This window comes from Phacochoerus africanus, chromosome 6 (genome assembly GCF_016906955.1).
Source record: "Phacochoerus africanus isolate WHEZ1 chromosome 6, ROS_Pafr_v1, whole genome shotgun sequence".
NCBI classification, from domain to species: domain Eukaryota; kingdom Metazoa; phylum Chordata; class Mammalia; order Artiodactyla; family Suidae; genus Phacochoerus; species Phacochoerus africanus.
Window position 1 is genome coordinate 80246924 of NC_062549.1, and position 20484 is coordinate 80267407.

At 39.8% G+C, this 20484-nt stretch overlaps 1 protein-coding gene across 6 annotated transcripts in view; it reads right to left on the reverse strand.

The window, feature by feature from the left end:
* Positions 1 to 20484, reverse strand: part of SPIDR (scaffold protein involved in DNA repair) — a 309901-nt gene that overhangs the window by 110814 nt on the left and 178603 nt on the right. For all 6 annotated transcript variants that reach the window (XM_047783954.1, XM_047783956.1, XM_047783953.1 and 3 more), the window contains 2 exons: positions 2705 to 2900; positions 566 to 783 (listed from right to left, as the gene is read on the reverse strand). In XM_047783954.1, coding sequence (XP_047639910.1) covers positions 566 to 783; positions 2705 to 2900 — 414 coding nt within the window. The remainder of the gene's footprint in view (positions 1 to 565; positions 784 to 2704; positions 2901 to 20484) is intronic.

The window sequence follows — 20484 nt, forward strand, 5'->3', positions numbered from 1 at the left end:
CCACCATCTACATGGGGTTACTGAAAATCAAGTTAATTAAAATTTAAAATGTAGCTCCTCAGTCTCACCAGCCACTTTTCCTATGTGGTCAGGGGCTACCTCACTGGTCAGGGCAGCACACAATGTCTGTATCACTGCAGACATTCTGCAAGGAGCACTGATGCAGACTCACAGCTCTCTGGGAGCCACAGATTTACCAACTGCCATTGATTCATTAAGGCTTTTAATTCATAAAACTTACTGCAGCAGTCTTTTTTAAGTATATAACCACACTATGGCTTTTTCAGAACAATGCCAATTGTGCTTGTATTACTTTCAATAACATAAACTATTAAAGGTAAAAATAAATGCAACAAACTTTTTAAGTAGGGCTTTGTATATAAATAAATAAACAGACACAATCTTTTGTAATACCATGTGTCCCAGATTTTGATGTAAGAAAAAAACCAACCAAACAAAAACAACTCATGTATGGTGAATACAGTGAAGAAATGGCCCCGAGGGAGAAGAGCCTCCACTTTCTCTAGGTGAGTCTGGGCACCTGGGCCTTTGTCTTGTCACTCACCGTACTCCGGGGGGGTCTGAGTCTCCTGCCTGCTGACACCTGAAGGGAAGAGAGTACACTCTCTGCACCACCACTCGGACCCCAACTCCCGGCAAGGTGGCAGCTCCTTGGCCTTCCACTGCATCCAGCAGAGAATCCCTCAGGGGGGCTTGGGTGGGGAAGAGCTGCTCTGGTCCTTCATGCCTGAGGGTCCCATCTGCGCGACCACCACACATAACCTGGCAAGACATGCAAAGGAACGGTTCCAGTCTGAGTCATGAGGGTACACTGCCTACCACAGTGATGTTCTTGGGTAGTCCTCCGCTGTGACTGCAGAACACCTGAGGGATGATGAGAGTACAAAGCACATCCATGGCGTGGGCCTCGTGTCTGCAGGCCACCAACTCGGCCAAGGAGGCCCAGTGAGCCCTAGTGATGGGAACAGCGGAAATAGACTACCTCAGGTCTTTGAAAACATGTAGAAAGTACTGCTATTAAAATACCTTATGGTAATTAAAAACATTTTCTTTTATGAAGTAATAGTCCCAACAACACAAACTAAAAAACAAAATAAAAGAATGACTAGGGTTTTTATGAAGTGCCAGCACTTTGCACAGGGTTTTATGTTGTTCACTCCTGTGAACAACATAAAACCCCTTTACAATCCCAGTAAATATCTTAAAATAAGATTGCAGCACCTCCAGAGTGCTCTGTGCCTCCTACATTCCACACGTAGCAGACACGTGTAACCTCACAACCCAAGGAGGCAGGTTGTACCAATACCACTGTTTTACAGTCAGGAATGCTGAGTCAGAATTAAGTATGTGCCCAAGTCACCTAGCAGGAAGTGGCTGAGGAAGGACCCAAACTAGGCACCTAGTTCCAAAGAGCATACTCTTAACTACCAAGCTATGTGGCAGCTCCCTGGTTGCTGACTTGAGGCAAAGACACCAGCTCGTGAATTTAATACCAGACAGCTGTTTAAAATTGTGCTGAAGCAGTAATGCACTTTGAGCTGCCCTTTTTTTTCTTTCCTCTTTTGTCTTTTTAGGGCCACAGCCACGGCATGTGGAGGCTCCCTGACTAGGGGTCCAATTGGAGTTACAGCTGCCAGCCTACGCCACAGCCATAGCAACGCCAAATCCAAGCCGCCTCTGTGACCCACACCACAGCCCAAGGCAATGCTGGATCCTTAACCCACTGAACAAGGTCAGGGATCGAACCCACAACCTCATGGTTCCTAGTTGGATTCGCCTCCCCTGCGCCACGATGGGAACTCTTGAGCTGCATTTTAATCTCCTTTTCACATAATCCCCTCCAGACAATTGTTCTGATGGTCAAAGGGAGATTCTGCTTGACTCCACACACAGAGTAGGATGAAAATTCATCTGCTTTTCTTTCTGATTTCTTCTCAACGCTGTCTTTGGCCTCAGTGTGGTACTCTGCTCTGACTCAGGAACTCAGTGCGCCTGAGGCAGGAGCGCTGGAGTGAGATACTCAGGGCCTGGAGTGGTCCCACTGCAAGTGAGGTTTAGTGGTTCTCCAAGTTCATCGTGGTGGATGATCATGGCTCAGGACCGCTAAAATTACAAAAAGCAATCTCTAGGGTTTAACCTCAAAAGTTTACGTGGCTCTTTTTATCCCAAGGGACACATATATCACAAAAAAGAAAAGCATGCTTTTTAATTTTTTTTTTTTTTTGTCTTTTTAGGGCCACACCTGTAGCATATGGAAGTTCCTGGGCTAGGGGTTAAACCAGAGCTGCAGCTTCCGGCCTACGCCACAGCCATAGCCATGCCAGATCTGAGCCACATCCATGACCTATGCCACAGCTCAAAGCAATGCTGGATCCTTAGCTCACTGCGGAAGGCCAGGGATCAAACTTGCATCCTCATGGGTACTAGTCAGGTTCTTAACCTGCTGAGCCACAATGGGAACTCCAGGAAAAACGCGATTGTTAAAAAATAAATGAAAGAGTCTTAAATAAACTTCTTAGGCAATTATGAGAACTTAAAACTCCAATTTTAATACATAGAATAAAGATTACATATATATTTGAATATTTGGAGAGGACCAAAGGTAAACACCTCTATAAATACCAAAGCCGTTAAACACAATATTATCACAAAGCAAAAAACCTATAAGTCAATGGCAGTTTACCTGGCTTTCGGGTGAGTTATTTGTTAGGCTCTTAAATCTATATATCTGGGCCAAAGTGATGCTTCTTCTTGGAAGGGGCGTGTCCCAAATGTGTACTTCATGTGCTGTTTTTGAATCTTCTTTGGCAACAACTTTCTGACAAAAATAAGTATTCAGAATAACAGGGAAACTTCCATTTGGGATAATGAGCTTTTGCCTAGAAAGGGAAAGAAATACAAAAGCTTAGTTGCAATGCTGGATTCCCCTCACCTTGCTAAACTGCAAATACAAAGGGCAGTGACTCACTGGCTGAGGACAACACCAAGCCAGCCCCAGTGACAGCCAACCTCTCACACGAGTGGCTGTCAGTGCATCTGGCTCTACTCCTCAGTTTAGAGAGCACGTACTGAGATTTTTTTTTTTTTTTTTTTTTAAAGAGCAGGTTTAGAGAGCATGCACTGAGACTTAAAAAAAAAATGCAAGTTTAGAGAGCATGTACTGAGATGAATACTGTAGCACCTTTAATTAGTTTTTCTGAAGATCAAACTGAAAATAAAAACAAACCTAAGGGTTAAACCTCACTTGATAAATGACACCACAACCAACAACATTAATGATCAGCATCATGATGCTGGACTCACACAGATTCTGTTAAGGAATTTGAGGAACATGTATTTACTGTCCAGAAAACTCTCAGAGCATCCTTGAGAAGTCAGCAGCCATGGAAGCAGGCAGGCCACAATGTGGGGGAGTTACACACACAAGGGAAATAACAAAAAACTAGACAGTAACAGTCCCCCAGGGTCCAAGCATTAGGGTTTCTCCTGGAATCAGTTAAAAGAGAGAGAGAAAGAGAGAGAGAAAGAATCCTATATGTTCAATAAAAATGACAATTTGTCAGAATATCTGCTTTCACGAAGAGCCATTTTGGTTGCCCTTTACTGAGTATTATATACAGAACCCAGGCAAGCAGGAAAAAATAGACTTTTTTAATGTTACTAAGAACAGAGAAGGAAAATCAAGTGAAATATCTTTTCATTTTCTATCACTTGTCAACACTGCCAAAGTGTGAAATACTAGGTTTGCAGTTCATAAAACAAACAGTATTTTATTCCACATGACAAATAAGATCAATTTGCTTGTTTACGGTCTAGGAAGAATGTGTCCAAAACTGCAGGGTGGCAAAGAAGAATAGGATTAATGCAGTGACCTAAAGAAAACAAAGACAAAGGAATTTTCTTTTCTTCTTTCCTTCCCTCTTTTAAGGTCCAGCTAGCTAAAGAAGTTAGACTAAGAACCACAGTTGTCCAAAAAACAACCTAGACCTAATTCTTCTTCCCACAGAAGACATACTTGGGATAAACCAATCAATTTGTTTACAATTTAGTCTCAAGTGGAAGCCCCACTGCCCCAAGGATGACACTGTCTAGAGGACACATCTTCCCAGCAGGTGAGACGGAGCCATCCTGTTGGGCTGGTTGAGAGGGCTTACGGCCCATGCAGGGACTTACACCAGGACATACACCACGTGCACTAAAGCTGTAGCAGAAAGAACACGGGCTTCTGGGGGGATTTCTCCATATTAATTAAGATCTCTCTGAAAAGCTGTCTCTGTGAGAGGTCTTGTCTGGCTGGTTCAACAATGACAGAAACAATGTTTTTTTGTTTTTTTTTTTGTCTTTTTGCTATTTCTTGGGCCGCTCCTGCGGCATATGGAGGTTCCCAGGCTAGGGGTCGAATCGGAGCTGTAGCTGCCAGCCTACGCCAGAGCCACAGCAACTCGGGATCCGAGCTGCATCTGCAACCTACACTACAGCTCACGGCAACGCCGGATTGTTAACCCACTGAGCAAGGGTAGGGATCAAACCCGCAACCTCATGGTTCCTAGTTGGATTGGTTAACCACTGCGCACGACGGGAACTCCAACAATGTTTTTTGAATGAATGTTGCCCCTTTTTCTGGCTTCCTTGGGAAAGCTGTTTTTTTCTGTGCTCTTTAGTGCTTTTCATAATACTTACGTCCATCTCTACAACTAAATTCCTCAACTATTAGAATGTAGCAGCTGTCTTTAAATTTTAAAAATTTTTTTTTGTGTGTTTTTCTAGGGCCACTCCCACAACATATAGAGGTTCCCAGGCTAGGGATTGAATCTGAGCTGTACCTGCTGGCCTACGCCAGAGCCACAGCAACTCGGGATCCGAGCCACGTCTGCGAGCTACACCACAGCTCACAGCAATGCTGGATCCTTAACCCTCTGAGCAAGGCCAGGGATTGAACCCGCAACCTCACAGTTGCTAGTCCGATTCGCTAACCACTGAGCCACAACGGGAACTCCTTTTTTAAAAATTTTATAATGATTTTAATTTTTTTACATTATAGCTGGTTTACAGTGTTCTGTCCTTCTTCTACTGGACAGTAAGGTGACCCAGTTACACATACATGTATACATTCTTTTTTCTCCCATTATTATGCTCCATCATAAGTGTGTTTTTGAGTGCCAAATAGTACCTAACATGTGTGAGGGACTAAAAAGATGTTTTTCAAGTTAATGAAAAAAACCCATACTTTATCCCTATTCATCGGATATATGTACAAAGAAATGAGAATGCCTTTCAAATAGATAAATCAGACCTTATACAATTGCTTCTCATGTGCTTTCAAAGAGGAATCTGCGCATAGTATACATTTAAAATCAAGGGGAAGTGTCTGGGCACACCAGCTCCTGTGCACAGCACACAATGACTTAAGACACAGGAGAGAAGAAGACATGCTTTTGGACTTAAGAAGTCCTGGCTTTGCCACTTACTAGCTCTGTGAAAGTGGACAAATTTAATCTGTCATTCAGTTTCTAAAGATGGGAGCATGAACAGAGGCTTAGCTATAGGCACCGCCCAGATTCCTTTGAGGATGAAATGAGTAACCTGATGTGGAGTTCTTGGAGTAGCTTCACAAATACAGGCCGAGGCTGATAGTACTGTCGCTACCCCAAGAGTTACACTGTCAGTCATTTCAGGAAAAACTAGAGTTATTTAGTGTTATTTCCCCAAGGCCCATTTTCTTTCTCCTCCTAAAGATTACTAAGAAGTCTATACCATTAGCAGCAAATATAACTTTTCTCTCACCCTTCATGTACTGTGCTGCTGATATTCTCGGGTTAGACTCTGCTGGGTTCTACTGCACTGGCCCACACTCTGATTTCATCCTCTTCACAATAAGTAGGACTATCCCCATCATCAGAGGAGGTGAAATAACAACTGCGTCTGTGCCAACGGTCCATGACAGGGCTTAAACACAAACCCGTGGCTTTAAAGCCAGTCTGTTTATTTTTCTGGAGGGACCAGTGCACAAGAGAGGGAGCACCATAACTGTCTGGCAGTGACTGGCTGGCCCATAGGATCAGATGAGGCCACCAGGGCAGTGGGAGATGTGGGGGGCTGGTTTGACAAGTTGCAGTGGAGGGACATTAAGTTTAATGCACAAAAGTGCCTGGTGATAACAGAACATCAGAGCCATCTTCTATACCTGTGCCTACAAAGTAGCTCTTGTAGCTAATCAATTTTAAATGAAATAAAATGAATTTGAAAATGCAGTTCCTGAGTTGGAGGAACCACACTGCCAGTATTTGAAGTGGCTGGTGACCACACTGGGCAGCACAGATAAAGAATGTTTCCATGCCTGCAGAAAGTTCCATGCAGCTGAGAATTTTGATTCTTAGGATAGACAATAAACCACATTCTAGTTACTCAGTAAATGCTTTTTGGTTAATCAACTGATTGAATTTGAAAGAGACTATTATGCCCCAGCGACTTCTGGGGCAACTTCACAAGCTTTGAACCATTTAAATTCCCTCTTTCAGACACCAGCATCTGAACCCCTGCATGAAGCCCAAGTCAGCAATAACACAATGGTAACAGTGCTTGTCATGAATTTTTTGGGGGCTTTTTTTCTTTTCTTTTCTTTTACGGTCGCACCCACGGCATATGGAGGTTCCGAGGCTAGGGGTCCAATCGAAGCTACAGCTGTTGGCCCACACCACAGCCACAGCAATGCCAGATCCGAGCCGCGTCTGTGACCTACACCACAGCTCACAGCAATGCCAGGTCCTTTAACCCACTAAGTGAGGCCAGGGATAGAACCTGCAACCTCAGGGTTCCTAGTCAGATTTGTTTCCACTACGCCACGACGGGACTCCTTCGTGTGTTTGTGTGTGGGTGATGAATTTTTTAAAATAGTAAAATATCCTGCCCATATTTTCAATTATTTAAATACTGAATAGGCACTCTTCCTCTTACCAAAAATCAGATTTATTATAAGAAAAATTTAAAGACATAAGTCCTAGGAAATATCTCTAAACTGAAGAATTAAGCCAGTTTCAGAAATAAGAAGTTTAAGGCTTATACTTCCTTTATTTTCAACTTATTTGTTAAGATTTATCTCTTGGGTTCAGATGTGTTTCTTTTACTTTCCTATCCAAATAACACCCATAGGAGTTCCCGTCGTGGCACAGTGGTTAACGAATCTGACTAGGAACCATGAGGCTGCAGGTTTGACCCTGGCCTTGCTCAGTGGGTTAAGGATCTGAACATTGCCGTGAGCTGTGGGGTAGGTTGCAGATGTGGCTCGGATCCTGTGTTGCTCTGGCTCTGGCGTAGGCTGGCGGCTATAGCTCCAATTCGACCCCTAGCCTGGGAACCTCCATATGCCAAGGGAGCGGCCCAAGAAATGGCAAAAAGACAAAACAAAACAAACAAACCAAATAACACCCATATTATTTAAGAAACTGGTTAAAAGAGTGAAGTAGAAAACTAACATTTATACTTGTATTATTTTTAAATTCCCAGAGAGTAGACTTTGTCTAATTCCCTTTTTATCAAAATAAAATCACATCAAGGAGTTTAGTTCCACTCCAAAGTGAACACTAAAACACATTAAAGATGAATTCATGGAAGAGTATAAAATATGAGATAGACTTCCTCTATAAACCAGAAGTCTAGTTCTCTAGGCAAACATAAGTCTCTGACCTATTTCCTTTTTGAGGCACAGGTCACTGGAAAGTGCAATTTAAAGAAAGAACTACCAGATTTCTGGAAGTGGTTATAAACTTTATTTTCAAGGCACAGATCCTATACTTTTATCCAGTAATGAAAATTCTGCCAAATATAATAGAAAATGCAAAGAGGAGAAAAAAGCAGGAGAAACACGGCCTGAAGTTGAACTGACCTAGGTTTAAAATCTAGCTCTGCTACCTCTTGTCTATTTTATCTTGATCAAACTACTTCAATTTTCTGAACTTTAACTTTTTCATATCTAATATGGGGATCATGTCTACCTAATGTTTTTACTGTGCGATTAGATACATACATTCAAATATACAAGCCACACAGAGACAAGTACATGCAATGCTTGTCATACACACTAGCTGTTATTTAAAACAGTACCTAATGCACTAGCTATTTCTAAAATCTCTAAATGTTATTAATTTTTCCAATAGAAGATAGTATATATTAGAAAAATTTAGTTTTTTCTGGGTTCATGGTAGTTTATTCACTTCTGTATACAACTGGGTAATTAAAGACCTAAAAAATATTCATACATTTTTACTCAACAAAGTCACTATTAAGAATCTACACCACTGTAAACCAGCTATAATGGAAAAAATAAAAATCACTATAAAAAAAAAGAATCTGTACCAGTAAAATAATCAGAGATATGGAGAGAAACACAAAAATATTAATCACACTCATTTATTATAGTGAAATATGGCAAAGAATCTAACTTTCTAACAAAAAGAAAAATAAATCACAAAACAGCTATACAAAAGACAGACTTAAAAATTCTAATTCAAAAAATGTATTTAATGACATTGTGGGTGGAGCTCCTATTATACTATTGAACTAGATACAGACTCAGCTCTATATGAGCTATGAGATCCCAAGATGGTAGGACTATATATGTATAGTGCATATGTATTATACATATATTTTTATCTTTTTATGGCCACACCTGTGGCATATGGAAGTTCCTGGGCTAGGGGTCTAATGGGAGCTGCAGCCATGGCTTCTGCCACAGCCACGGCAACACCAGATCCTTAACCTACTGAGCAAGGCCAAGGATCAAACCTGCATCCTCAGGGAGACAACATCAGGTCCTTAACCTGCTGAGCCACAATAGGAACTATAGGACTGTATGTTATTAATACAATATTCTCGCAAGGAGAAAGTGCTGGAACGAACTGCACCAGAAAATTAAGCAATTTATCCCTAAATGAAGGGATTATATACAGGTAATTTTCATTTTCTCCTTTGTATTATTGCCTTTTTCCCCCCCACAATAAAATGTATTAACAGACATAATTAAACACTTAAATCAGTCTTTAACAATAAACTGTTAAACTCTCTTATCTATCCACCCATGCTTCCAGCCACACATCGATCCACTCATCCAACCCAATAGCTATGAGTCAACATGCCTTCATCCTGTCTCTTCTCAGCATCCCAATTCTCTCATCTGTCTATCTCTAAGTTTAGATTTGTGCCATGACAGTACCATCTCTACAGAGTTGGCTGTGAGTCTAGCACTCAGAAGGTAAACTATCCTCTTTCAGCTCCTTTGCTCCATTAAAATACAGTTGACTAGGTAACACAGCACAATGCTATGGCTGGGTAAAGGATGAGACCTGCTCTAATTAATACTGTTTCTTGAAAATCAGAAATAGAAATATTTACAAGATCAAAATGTACGCATTAACAAGTGAAGTGCAGAGTGCAGACAGAAACCAGATGCTTACTATCAGTTATGACTGGTCTCTTTCTCTCTCTTTTTGTGCTTTCAGGATCTTTCAATACTTATTTTCCTTTTGAACAAAATACTGAAAGAATAAACTTAAAAGACAATATATGACTGGTCTCTGTCTTTAAGGGACATTCCACATTGAGTTATAAGGCATCTCCTGAATATAAACCTAAATATATTTACGTGTTGCCAGCGCTACTTTTCCCATGCCAATATTAAATCTTTATCTGACAGTCTTTATCTTGTAGTGTGACTCCAGAACAGTTTTCAAATTTAGCATGAATCAGAATCATAGGCTTGTTAAAACACAGATTGAGTTTCTGATTCAGTAGGGCTGGGATGAAGCCACCTAATTTGCATTTTTAACAAATTTCAAGGTGATCCTGCTGGTCCCACCATCATACTTCAGGGATTACAACACTAGAAAAACACACATGACCATTACACCCTCCTAACTTGACTCAAGCACACAGCACACCTCTGAAGTTTACCCTTTTTAGCTACAGAACACCTACTTCATTGTTAGGACTTCACATAAATGTCAGGAAGCTTCTCGGTGGAGGCTTCCGGCTTTGCAAGAACTTGTAGGAAAGTAGCACTTTCCTCCTTTGAGCTCCATTACATCTGGTGAGCTGTAGAATTTTAATGATTTAACTTGCTGACATCTAGGGACTGGCTTTCTCACCTCTGAATTAACAATAAAGATCTTATAAATAACAAGGTCCTACTGTATAGCACAGGGACCCATACTCAATATCCCATGATAAACCATAATGGAAAAGAATACTCAAAAAAAGAATGTATATATGTATACAAAATATTAGCAAACCAAATTCAACTATATATTGAAAAGATCATACACCATGATCAGATGGGATTTATCCCAGGGATGCCAGGATTCTTCAACATGTGCAAATCCATCAGTGTGATACATCACATCCACAAACTGAAAAATAAGAACCACATGATCATCTCAATAGATGCAGAAAAAGCTTTTGACAAAATTCAACACCCATTTATGATAAAAACTCTCCAGAAAGTGGGCACAAAGTGAACCTACCTCAACATAATAAAAGCCATATATGACAAACCCACAGCTAACATCATTCTCAATGGTGAAAAACTGAAAACATTTCTGCTAAGATCAGGAACAAGGCAAGGATGTCCACTTTCACCAATGTTACTCAACATAATTTTGGAAGTCCTGGTAATGGCAATCATAGAACAAAAAGAAATAAAAGAAATCCAAATTGGAAAAGAAGTAGTAAAACGATCATTGTTTGCAGATGACATGATACTATACCTAGAAAGTCCTAAAGACACTACTGGAAAACTATTAGAGCTCATTAATGAATTTGGTGAAGTTGCAGGATACAAAATCAATACACAGAAACTGATTGCATTTCTATATACTAAGAACGAAAGATCAGAAAAAGAAATTAGGGAAACAATCCCATTTACCATCATATCAAAAAGAATAAGATACCTAGGAATAAATCACCTAAAGAGACAAAAGACCTGTACCTTTCAGAGCACAGGTCTTTTGTCTCTTTAGGTAGATTGATGAAAGAAATCAAAGATGATACAAATGGATGGAAAGATACACCAAGCCCTTGGATTGGAAGAATCAATATCGTCAAGATGACTATACTAACCAAGGCAATCTACAGATTCAATGCAATCTCTTCCAAATTTCCAAAGTCATTCTAGAACAACATTTGTTAAAATTTTCATGGAAACACAAAAGACCCCAAAGAGCCAAAGCAATATTGAAAAAGAAAAATGGAAATGGAGGAATGAAGCTCCCTGTCTTCAGATTATACTATGAAGCTACGGTTATTAAAACAGTGTGGTACTGGAACAAAAACAGAAATATAGATCAATAGAAAGCCCAGAAATAAACACAAACACAATCAATTAATCTATGACAAAGGAGGCAGGAATATACAGTGGAAGAAAGATGTGGTGCTGGAAAAACTGGACAGTTACATGTAAAAGAATGAAACTACAACATTCTTTAACACCATACAGAAAACTAAACTCAAAATGGATTAAAGACCTAAATGAAAGGCCAGATACTATAAAACTTGCAGAGGAAAATATAGGCAGAATGCTCTTTGACATAAATCACAGCAACATCTTGTTTGAGCCACCTCCTACAATAATGACGTTTAAAAAACAAAAATAAACCAGTGGGACATAATTAAACTCAAAAGCTTTTGCACAGCAAGGAAGCCATTAAAAAACAAAAAGACAACCCACAGAATGGGGTTACAAACAATGCAACTGACAAGGGCCTAATCTCCAAAATATGCAAATAGATCACACAACTCGATGACAAAAAAACCAAATAGCCCAATCAAAAAATGGGCAGAAGGCCTACACAGACATTTCTCCAAAGAAGCCATATGGTGGCCAAAAGGCACATGAAAAAATGCTCTAATTATTATAGAAATGCAAATCAAAATTACAATGAGGTACAACCTTACACCAGTAAAAATGGCCATTATTGACAATCAACAAATTACAAATGGCGGAGAGGGTGTGGAGAAAGGGAACCCTCCTTCACTGCTGGTGGGAATGTCAATTGGTACAACCACTATGGAAAACAGTGTGGCGGTTCCTCAGAAAAACTAAATATAGAACTACCATATCATCAGGCAATCCCACTCCTGAGTACATATCTGGACAAATCTTTCATTCAGAAAGATATATGCACCCATATGTTTATAGCAGTACTATTCACAATAGCCAAGAAATGGAAAACAACCTAAATGTCCATTGACGATGAATGGGTTAAGATGTGGTACATATACACAATGAAATAAAAAAGAACAAGATAATGCCATTTGCAGCAAGATGGATGCAACTAGATATTCTCATACTATGTAAAGTAAGTCAGAAAGAGAAAGATAAATACCATACGATATCACCTATATGTAGAATCTAAAATACGGTAAAAATGATCCCATTTATAAAACAGAAATAGATCACAGACATGGAGAGCAGAATTGTGGTTGCTGCAGGGGGAGGTAGGAGGAAGTGGGATGGACAGGGAGTTTGGGGTTGATAGATACAAACGACTACATTCGGAATATATAAGCAATGGGCCCTACTGTTCAACACTGTCCAGTTTCTTGGGATAAAACATGATGCAAGATGGTATGAGGAAAAGAATGAGTGTGTGTGTGTGTGTGTGTGTCTGTATCTATATATATACATATACACACTACGCTGTACAGCAGAAATTGACACTGTAAATCAACTATATTCTAATAAAAAAATTACACGTGGACTAACCCCCCAAAAGAATTTATATATAACCGAATCACTTTGCTGTGCAGCAGAAATTAACACAACATTGCAAATCAACTATACTTCAATTGAAAAAAACAACAAAAATCTCACTCCATGCAGTGGGGAAAAAAAAAAATTGTAAGTAAAGTCTCTGGGCCCACAGCTCCATTGCTGCAGAAAAAACTGCAATCTGATGAACATTTTCTTTCACTTGATTAACAAGGCTCCTCACATCTCATCCACAGGGTCTTAAGTCAACAAGTAACATGCAGTTCGGAGTTCCCATTGTGGCTCAGCAGAAACCAATCTGAATAGCATCCATGAGGATGCAGGTTCTATCCCTGGCCCTGCTCAGTGGGTTAAGGATCTGGTGTTGCCATGAGTTGTGATATAGGCCAGTGGCTGCAGCTTCAATATGACCCCTAACCTGGGGACCTCCATATGCTGCGGGTGTGGCCCTAAAAAGGCAACCCCCCCCCAAAAAACAAACAAACAAACAAAAAAACAATTAACATGCAATACACCATTCCACACATCTTTCTAGGTAGAACTGTCTAATCTGAGCAGCAGTGTGGTACAGTGTGTACAGCAAGAATGTGAAGTCTACAGATGGTAAAAAAACACATGAAAAGATGTTCAACATCACTCATCATTAGAGAAATGCAAATCAAAACCGCTATCAGGTACCACTTTAAGCCAGCCAGAATGGCCCTCATCAAAAAGTCTACAAACAATAAGTGCTGGAGAGGGTGTGGAGAAAAAGGAACCCTAGTACATTGTTGGTGGGATTGTGAACTGGTGCAACCACTGTGGAAAACAGTGTGGAGATTCCTCAGAAAACTAAAAATAGAACTACCATTTGTTCTAGCAATCCCAGATCTGGGCATCTATCCAGAGAAAACCTCAACTCGAAAAGACACATGTACTCCACTGTTCATTGTAGCACTATTTTCAATTGCCAAGACATGGGAACAACCTAAATGTCCATCGACAGAAGAGTGGATCAAGAAGATGTGGTACATATACACAATGGGATATTACTCAGCCATTAAAAGGAAGGAAATACCGGCATTTTTAGCAACATGGATGGACCTAGAAGTTATCATGCTAAGTGAAGTCAGCCATAAAATGAGATACCAACATCAAATGCTTTCACTGACATGTGTAATCTGAAAAAAGGACAGACTGAATGAACTTCTTTGCAGAACAGATGCTGACTCACACACATTGAAAAACTTATGGTCTCCGGAGGAGACAGTTTCGGGGGTAGGGGGATGTGCTTGGGCTGTGGGATGGAAATCCTGTGAAATTAGATTGTTATGATCATTATACAACTACAGATGTGATAAATTGGAATAATAAAAAAAAAGAAAATTAAAAAAAAAAAAAAAGAGGAGTTCCCGTTGTGGCGCAGTGGTTAACGAATCCGACTAGGAACCATGAGGTTGCGGGTTCGGTCCCTGGCCTTGCTCAGTGGGTTAACGATCCGGCGTTGCCGTGAGCTGTGGTGTAGGTTGCAGACGCGGCTCGGATCCCGAGTTGCTGTGGCTCTGGCGTAGGCCGGTGGCTACAGCTCCGATTCAACCCCTAGCCTGGGAACCTCCATATGCCGCAGGAGCGGCCCAAGAAATAGCAACAAAACAACAACAACAACAACACCAAAAAAAAAAAAAAAAGAATGTGAAGTCTAGAGATTTGCGTTGTCCCAACCTGTCACTTACAAGCAGATGATCTTGATTGTATCACCTGAAAAAACAGAATCCTCTATGTCTTGTACAGGGTTATAACCACATTTATGTTAGAGCATTTTAAGGCAATAAGGAATATGAAAGTATTTTATAAATTAAAATGATTTACATAAATGATTATTATTCTTCCAAGACCTTGGATTTATAAAAATTAGACTATTCTAGAAAACTTTTAAATAGTATCAAACCAGTAACAAACCATTTAAAACTATAATTTAAATGCAACTTAATGTTATTTAAACAAACAAAAAACCCTGTTTCTTTGTTTTTTGGGTTTTTTTTTACTATCAAAATTCAGGAATCTTTGGTGTATTGTTTTTAAACAGAAATATATGACTTTCCAGGAGTTCCCATTATGGCTTAGTAGGTTAAGGATCTGACATTGTCTCTATGAGGATTTGAGTTTGATCCCTGGCCTCACTCAGTGGGTTAAGAATTCAGTCCTGCCGCAGCAGCATAGGTTGCAGATGCTGCTTGGATCTGGTGTTGCCATGGCTGTGGAACAGGTGCCAGCTATAGCTTTAATTTGACACCTAACCCAGAGACTTCCACATGCCACAGGTGTGGCTATAAAAAGAAAAAAAAAGAAATATATGACTTTCCAAATACGCAGGTAACAAAGCCTTCTTCAAGAATGCCTATAACCACAAACCTCAATGTGGTGAACACTTTCAAAGAAAAAAAAAAACTTAGAAACATAAAAATGAGGTGACAATACCTAAGACAAATCAAGAGTCAGAGGAGTGACTAGGTTTTTCCTCATACTCACCTCTACTCAAGCTCTGAAGGAAAACCTGGCTCAAGACAGGCTAAAGAACCAGAGCAGTCCAAACAGCTAAGCTTGCCTTGTTGTCTAGGTTTTTTATTCCAACTGAGCTAAAAAGTTGATTTAAAAAGCCCACTCTATCAAGAAATATCATAGTAAATATTAATATGAATAACTCAATCTGCAAATATATTCAGATCACTAAAAACCAACAAAGGCAGAAAAGTAATAGCATTCTTTAAAAAGAATTCTTATAATGGTCATCATACATACATAACAGAGGTCATCTCAACAAGCCAACGGTACCCATACATAAAAAAATATTTTAATGGTTCAATCTTTTTATTTCATAAGAAATAAAAATTGAGATGACAAAATATGAGGAACAGACTAGAATACTTGAATAGTGTACCTAGAATAGAAAGAGAGGAAAAAAATCATATGAATTGAAAATATGTTTTTCTAAAACCCACAAAATGCCCCAAACTGAAATTTCATTTGAAAATCTACGGAATTCAGAAGAAAGGGATTCACACTAAACGACAATTACAGAAATTTGAGAAGACAATGATCACAAAAGAGCTGAAGTTGACACTATTAAAATAAGAGAATCAGTAAATTAAAATCAAGAAATACTGTCCTCAAAACCCACAAAGCCTAGGTTTAATTATTACCACAAATAGAACTTAGTGTAGCTTCAAACAGAACAAACCTCAGTTAAACTAGATAAATGTGCAAGGCTGGGTAAAGGACATAATTTAAACTATAAAAGGAACAAGAATGCTCTGGGATCAAAACTGTATTTCACAGAAGAAACACAACTTCTCTTGAATGGCACAACTAATTTTCGTGAACAAAGAAATTAGGGCAAACAAGAATGGCAGAAACCTCAGAATATCACATAGCAACCAGAGCACAGCAAAACCATAGTAGGGTGTGTCATATGCCAAAACCAAAATAGCAGCCCAAGGTGAGCTTCACCCACCCATGAGAGATACTATGGTAACTAGAGCCAGAAACAAAAAATACATTTTTGGCCCTTTGAAAGTGAGCCTGTGACCCGAAAAGAAAAAGTTCCCCGGAGATGCTACAACTAGCTGAAGGCTACAGTCCTGGTGAGGATTAATCCTGAGGAGGGTATGAAATCGCCCAGCCTTTGTTTCTCCACCTGTTCCTATTCCGTTCATCCAGACTTGGTTGGTCCTGATAGTGTGTCCTCCTGAGAGCTTCCTGGCCCTCGTCTGAGGTGCCATCATTGCTCCCACAAACGTGCCTGCAGAGCAGAGGAACGTTTGGAGGGCCTGAGGGCTACTCTCAGGTTATGACAAAGGACTCCTGAGCAGGCCTGACCTGAAAGTGAGTGTGTGGCCATGGAGCACTCAATGTGCCATTACCCTTTCAACTCTTCACACCTGGAAGAGCCTGAAACACAGCCTGAAACACACCTTTTAGCTACAAGCTCATCACACTCCCAAGTCTCCCAGGTACAGGCTTGTCTGGAGCTCTGTGAGCCCCACAGGCATTATCAAGACAAGGAGCAAGTACAGTGTAGAAACTTCACTTTACAATTTAGACATTAAAACATTTTTATGGGGAGTTTCCAACATGGCTCAGCAGAAACGAATCTGACTAGTATCCATGAGGATGTGGGTTAGATTCCTGGCCTCGCCAGTGGGTTTAGGATCTGGTGTTGCTGCACGTCTGGTGCAGGTTGCAGACGTGGCTTAGATCCCATGATGCTGTGGCTGTGGCACAGGCCGGCAGCTGCAGCTCCGCTTCAACCCCTAGCCCGGGAACTTCCATATGCCATTGGTACGGCCCTAAAAAGAAAAGAAAAAAACCCAAAAAAACCCCAAAAAACCCAACCATTTTTATGGTTGCAACTGTGCCATATGGAATTTTCTGGGCCAGGGATTGAATCTGAGCTGTAGCTGCGACTTACAATGCAGCTGTGGCAATGCCAGATCCTTTAACCAAATGAGCCAAGCTGGGGATCCAACTCAGACTTCCACAGGGATCCAAGCAGCTATAGTTGGAGTCTTAACCCACTGCACCACAATGTGAACTCCTAGACATATTTTAAATAGAATCTCAAGTCATTTATACTTTAGGCTAACCTGTGTTTTTTGGTTTGTTTTTGCTTTTTGTGTTTTTTTTTTTTTTTTTGCTTTTTAGGGCCACATGTACAGCATATGGAAGTTCCCAGGCTAGGGGTCGAATCAGAGCTGCAGCTGCTGGCCTACACCACAGCCACAGCAACACCGGATCCAAGCTGCATCTGCTACCTACACCACAGCTTGCGACAATGCCAGATCCTTGGATACTAGTCAGGCTCGTAACCTGCTGAGCCACAATGAGAACTCCTCCTTTCCTTTCCTTCCCCTTCCTCTTTTCTTTCTCTTTCTTTTCTTTCTTTCCTTCCTTTCTCTTTCTTTTTTCTTTTTTTCCTTCCTTCCTTCCTTCCTTCTTTCCTTTACTTCGTTCCTTTCTCTCATTTCTTTGTTCCCTCCTTCCTTATCCTTCCTTCTTTTTTCTTAGGTCTTTCTCTGTTCTTTCTTTCTTCCTTCCTTCCTTCCTTCCTTCCTTCCTTCCTTCCTTCCTTCCTTTCTTTCCTTTCTTTCCATGGCTAACCTGTGTTAAATTTATTACCTGAAAAATTAATACATATGACTTTCTACTTAACAAACTGTTCTGGTTATACAAAGACAAGCACACAAGGATTTGTTTTCATCAATGATAGGATTATTTGTTTCCTTCTGTCCAGGGGTATTGTTTAATGTTCTCCTCCTTCTGGACACTGTTGAGTGGGTTTGTGGGGGGCGAGGACAGTAGAACTCCAGTTCCAGCAGAGACTTTGAGTCAGTGTGTGAGAGGGTACAGATTCAAAGGAATGGAGGTCTTCTTAATATTTCATTTTTGTCTTTAAGACAGTTCTCATTTGCAAAGTGATCTTCAAAGGAAATGATGTAGGAATCAATTATACAAGTGTTTATATCTTTTTTACAAGTTTATAACTGACAATATCAACTAAATACTTGATCCTCTAAAATTTATAAAGATACATGCACATTAAGGTTGCAAACTATCACTCTGATGAGCTATACATACAATGGTAAAGATTATCTACATCATCTTTGTCAAAATAGACCAAATAGATGTTAATTCTAAATAGCCTGCAGCATCCTTTCAGGAAATATTTTATGTTAAAGCTTTATACTATTTCAATTAAATTCATCTCCAATACATTTACTGAGCACTTATTATATACAAGGAATTACGCAGTGATTGATACAAATGGTACAGTTGTATATGATTAACTCAGTAAAAAGCCCAGTTTATTAAGACAGGGAAAGCATAATAATAACACGCATTCTTGTTATAATAATCCTTTAATAATTATATGTTTTGTACATTAATTAAATGAGCATTTTATAAATGACTTTCCCTTAAATTACCTCATTTGATTCATTTTTTCTTTTTATTTCTTTCTTTTTTTTTTTCTTATTAGGGCCACATAAGTGGCATATGGAAGTTTCCAGGCTGGGGATTGAATCCCAGCTACAGCTGCCAGCCTACACCACAGCCACAGCAACCCAGGATCTGAGCCGCATCTGCAACCTACACCATAGCATGCAGTAATGCCAGATGCATAACCCACTGAGCAAGGCCAGGGATCAAACCCACATTCTCATGGATATTAGTTGGGTTCTTTACTGCTGAGCCACAATGGGAACACCAGCTTATTTGATTCTTATAACTTCCTTGGAGGAAAGCAGGATACTAGAATTATCTCCATTTTAGAAGGGAAGACAGTGATGTGCATAGCAGATGAGTGAAAACCAAGGTTCAGACTCCTACAGGTAGTGATGATATTGTAAAGTAAGGGAGCTTAGGATGACAACAAAAAGAGCACCAGCCACAGGCAAAACTTCTTCCTGCTTCTTAGGTGCTAGATACCTTCCAACCATTAAATCCTTTAAGCTCAAAGAAGACCCCGTGAGACACAGAGAAATGCAGCAGCTGCCTAAGAATACATGTTAAAATTGGTGAGTCAAGATTTGAGAAGAGGTGTGTGACACGAAAAATCACTACTCTTACTGACACTTGTATGACTTCTTTGAAGAAATGTTTACTCAGATTTTTTGCCTATTTTAAAAATTGAGTTAGTTGTCTTTTTATTACTGAGTTATTAAGAGGTCTTCATATATTCTATGCAAAAGTACACACAACCATTTATCAGATATATGATATGCAAATATTTCCTCCCATTCTGTGGGTTCACTTTATTCTTTTCCCCCACTTTACTGAAGTACAATCAACAAATAAAAATTGTATAAATTTAAGGTGTACAATGTAATGTTTTGATATACGTATACACTGTGAAACAACTACCACTATCAGGCTAATTAACATAACCAACACTTTATATAATTACCAAATCTTTTGTGTGGTGAGAACACAAGATCTAACCTCTCAGGAAATTCAAGTATAGACTACAGTATTACCAACTACATTCACCAAGGTGTACATTAGGTCTTTAGAACCTATTCACCTTACAAAGGAAAGTTTGGGAGTTCCTGTTGGGACTCAGTGGTAAACGAATCCGACTAGCATCCATAAGGACACAGGTTTGATCCCAGGCCTTGCTCAATGGGTTAAGGATCTGGTGTTGCTGTGAGCTGTGGTGTAGGTCACAGACTCAGCTTGGATCCCCTGTTGCTGTGGCTGTGGTGTACGTCGGCAACTGAAGTTCCAATTAGACCCCTAGCCTGGGAACCTCCATATACCGTGGGTGCGGCCCTAAAAAGCAAAAACAAACAAACAAACAAACAAAAAAACCAACCAAACAACAACAACGAAAAAACTTTGTACCTTCTGACCAATATCTGCCTATTTCCCCTACTCCCCAGCCCCTGGCCACTATTCTTCTACTATGTTTTTATGAATTTGACTTTCTTAGAGTCCACATATAAAGTAAGAACAACAGTATTTGTTTTTCTATATCTGGCTTATTTCACTTGTAGCATAATGTACTTTTCACCATACTGATAGCATATTTGAAGCACAAAAGCTCTTAATTTTGATGATGTGTGATTTATTGTTTTGTTGTTGTTACTGCTGCCCATATTTTTAATTTCGTATTTAGGAATCTATCACCAAATCTGAGGTTATGAAGATTTGTTTCTGTTCACTTCTAA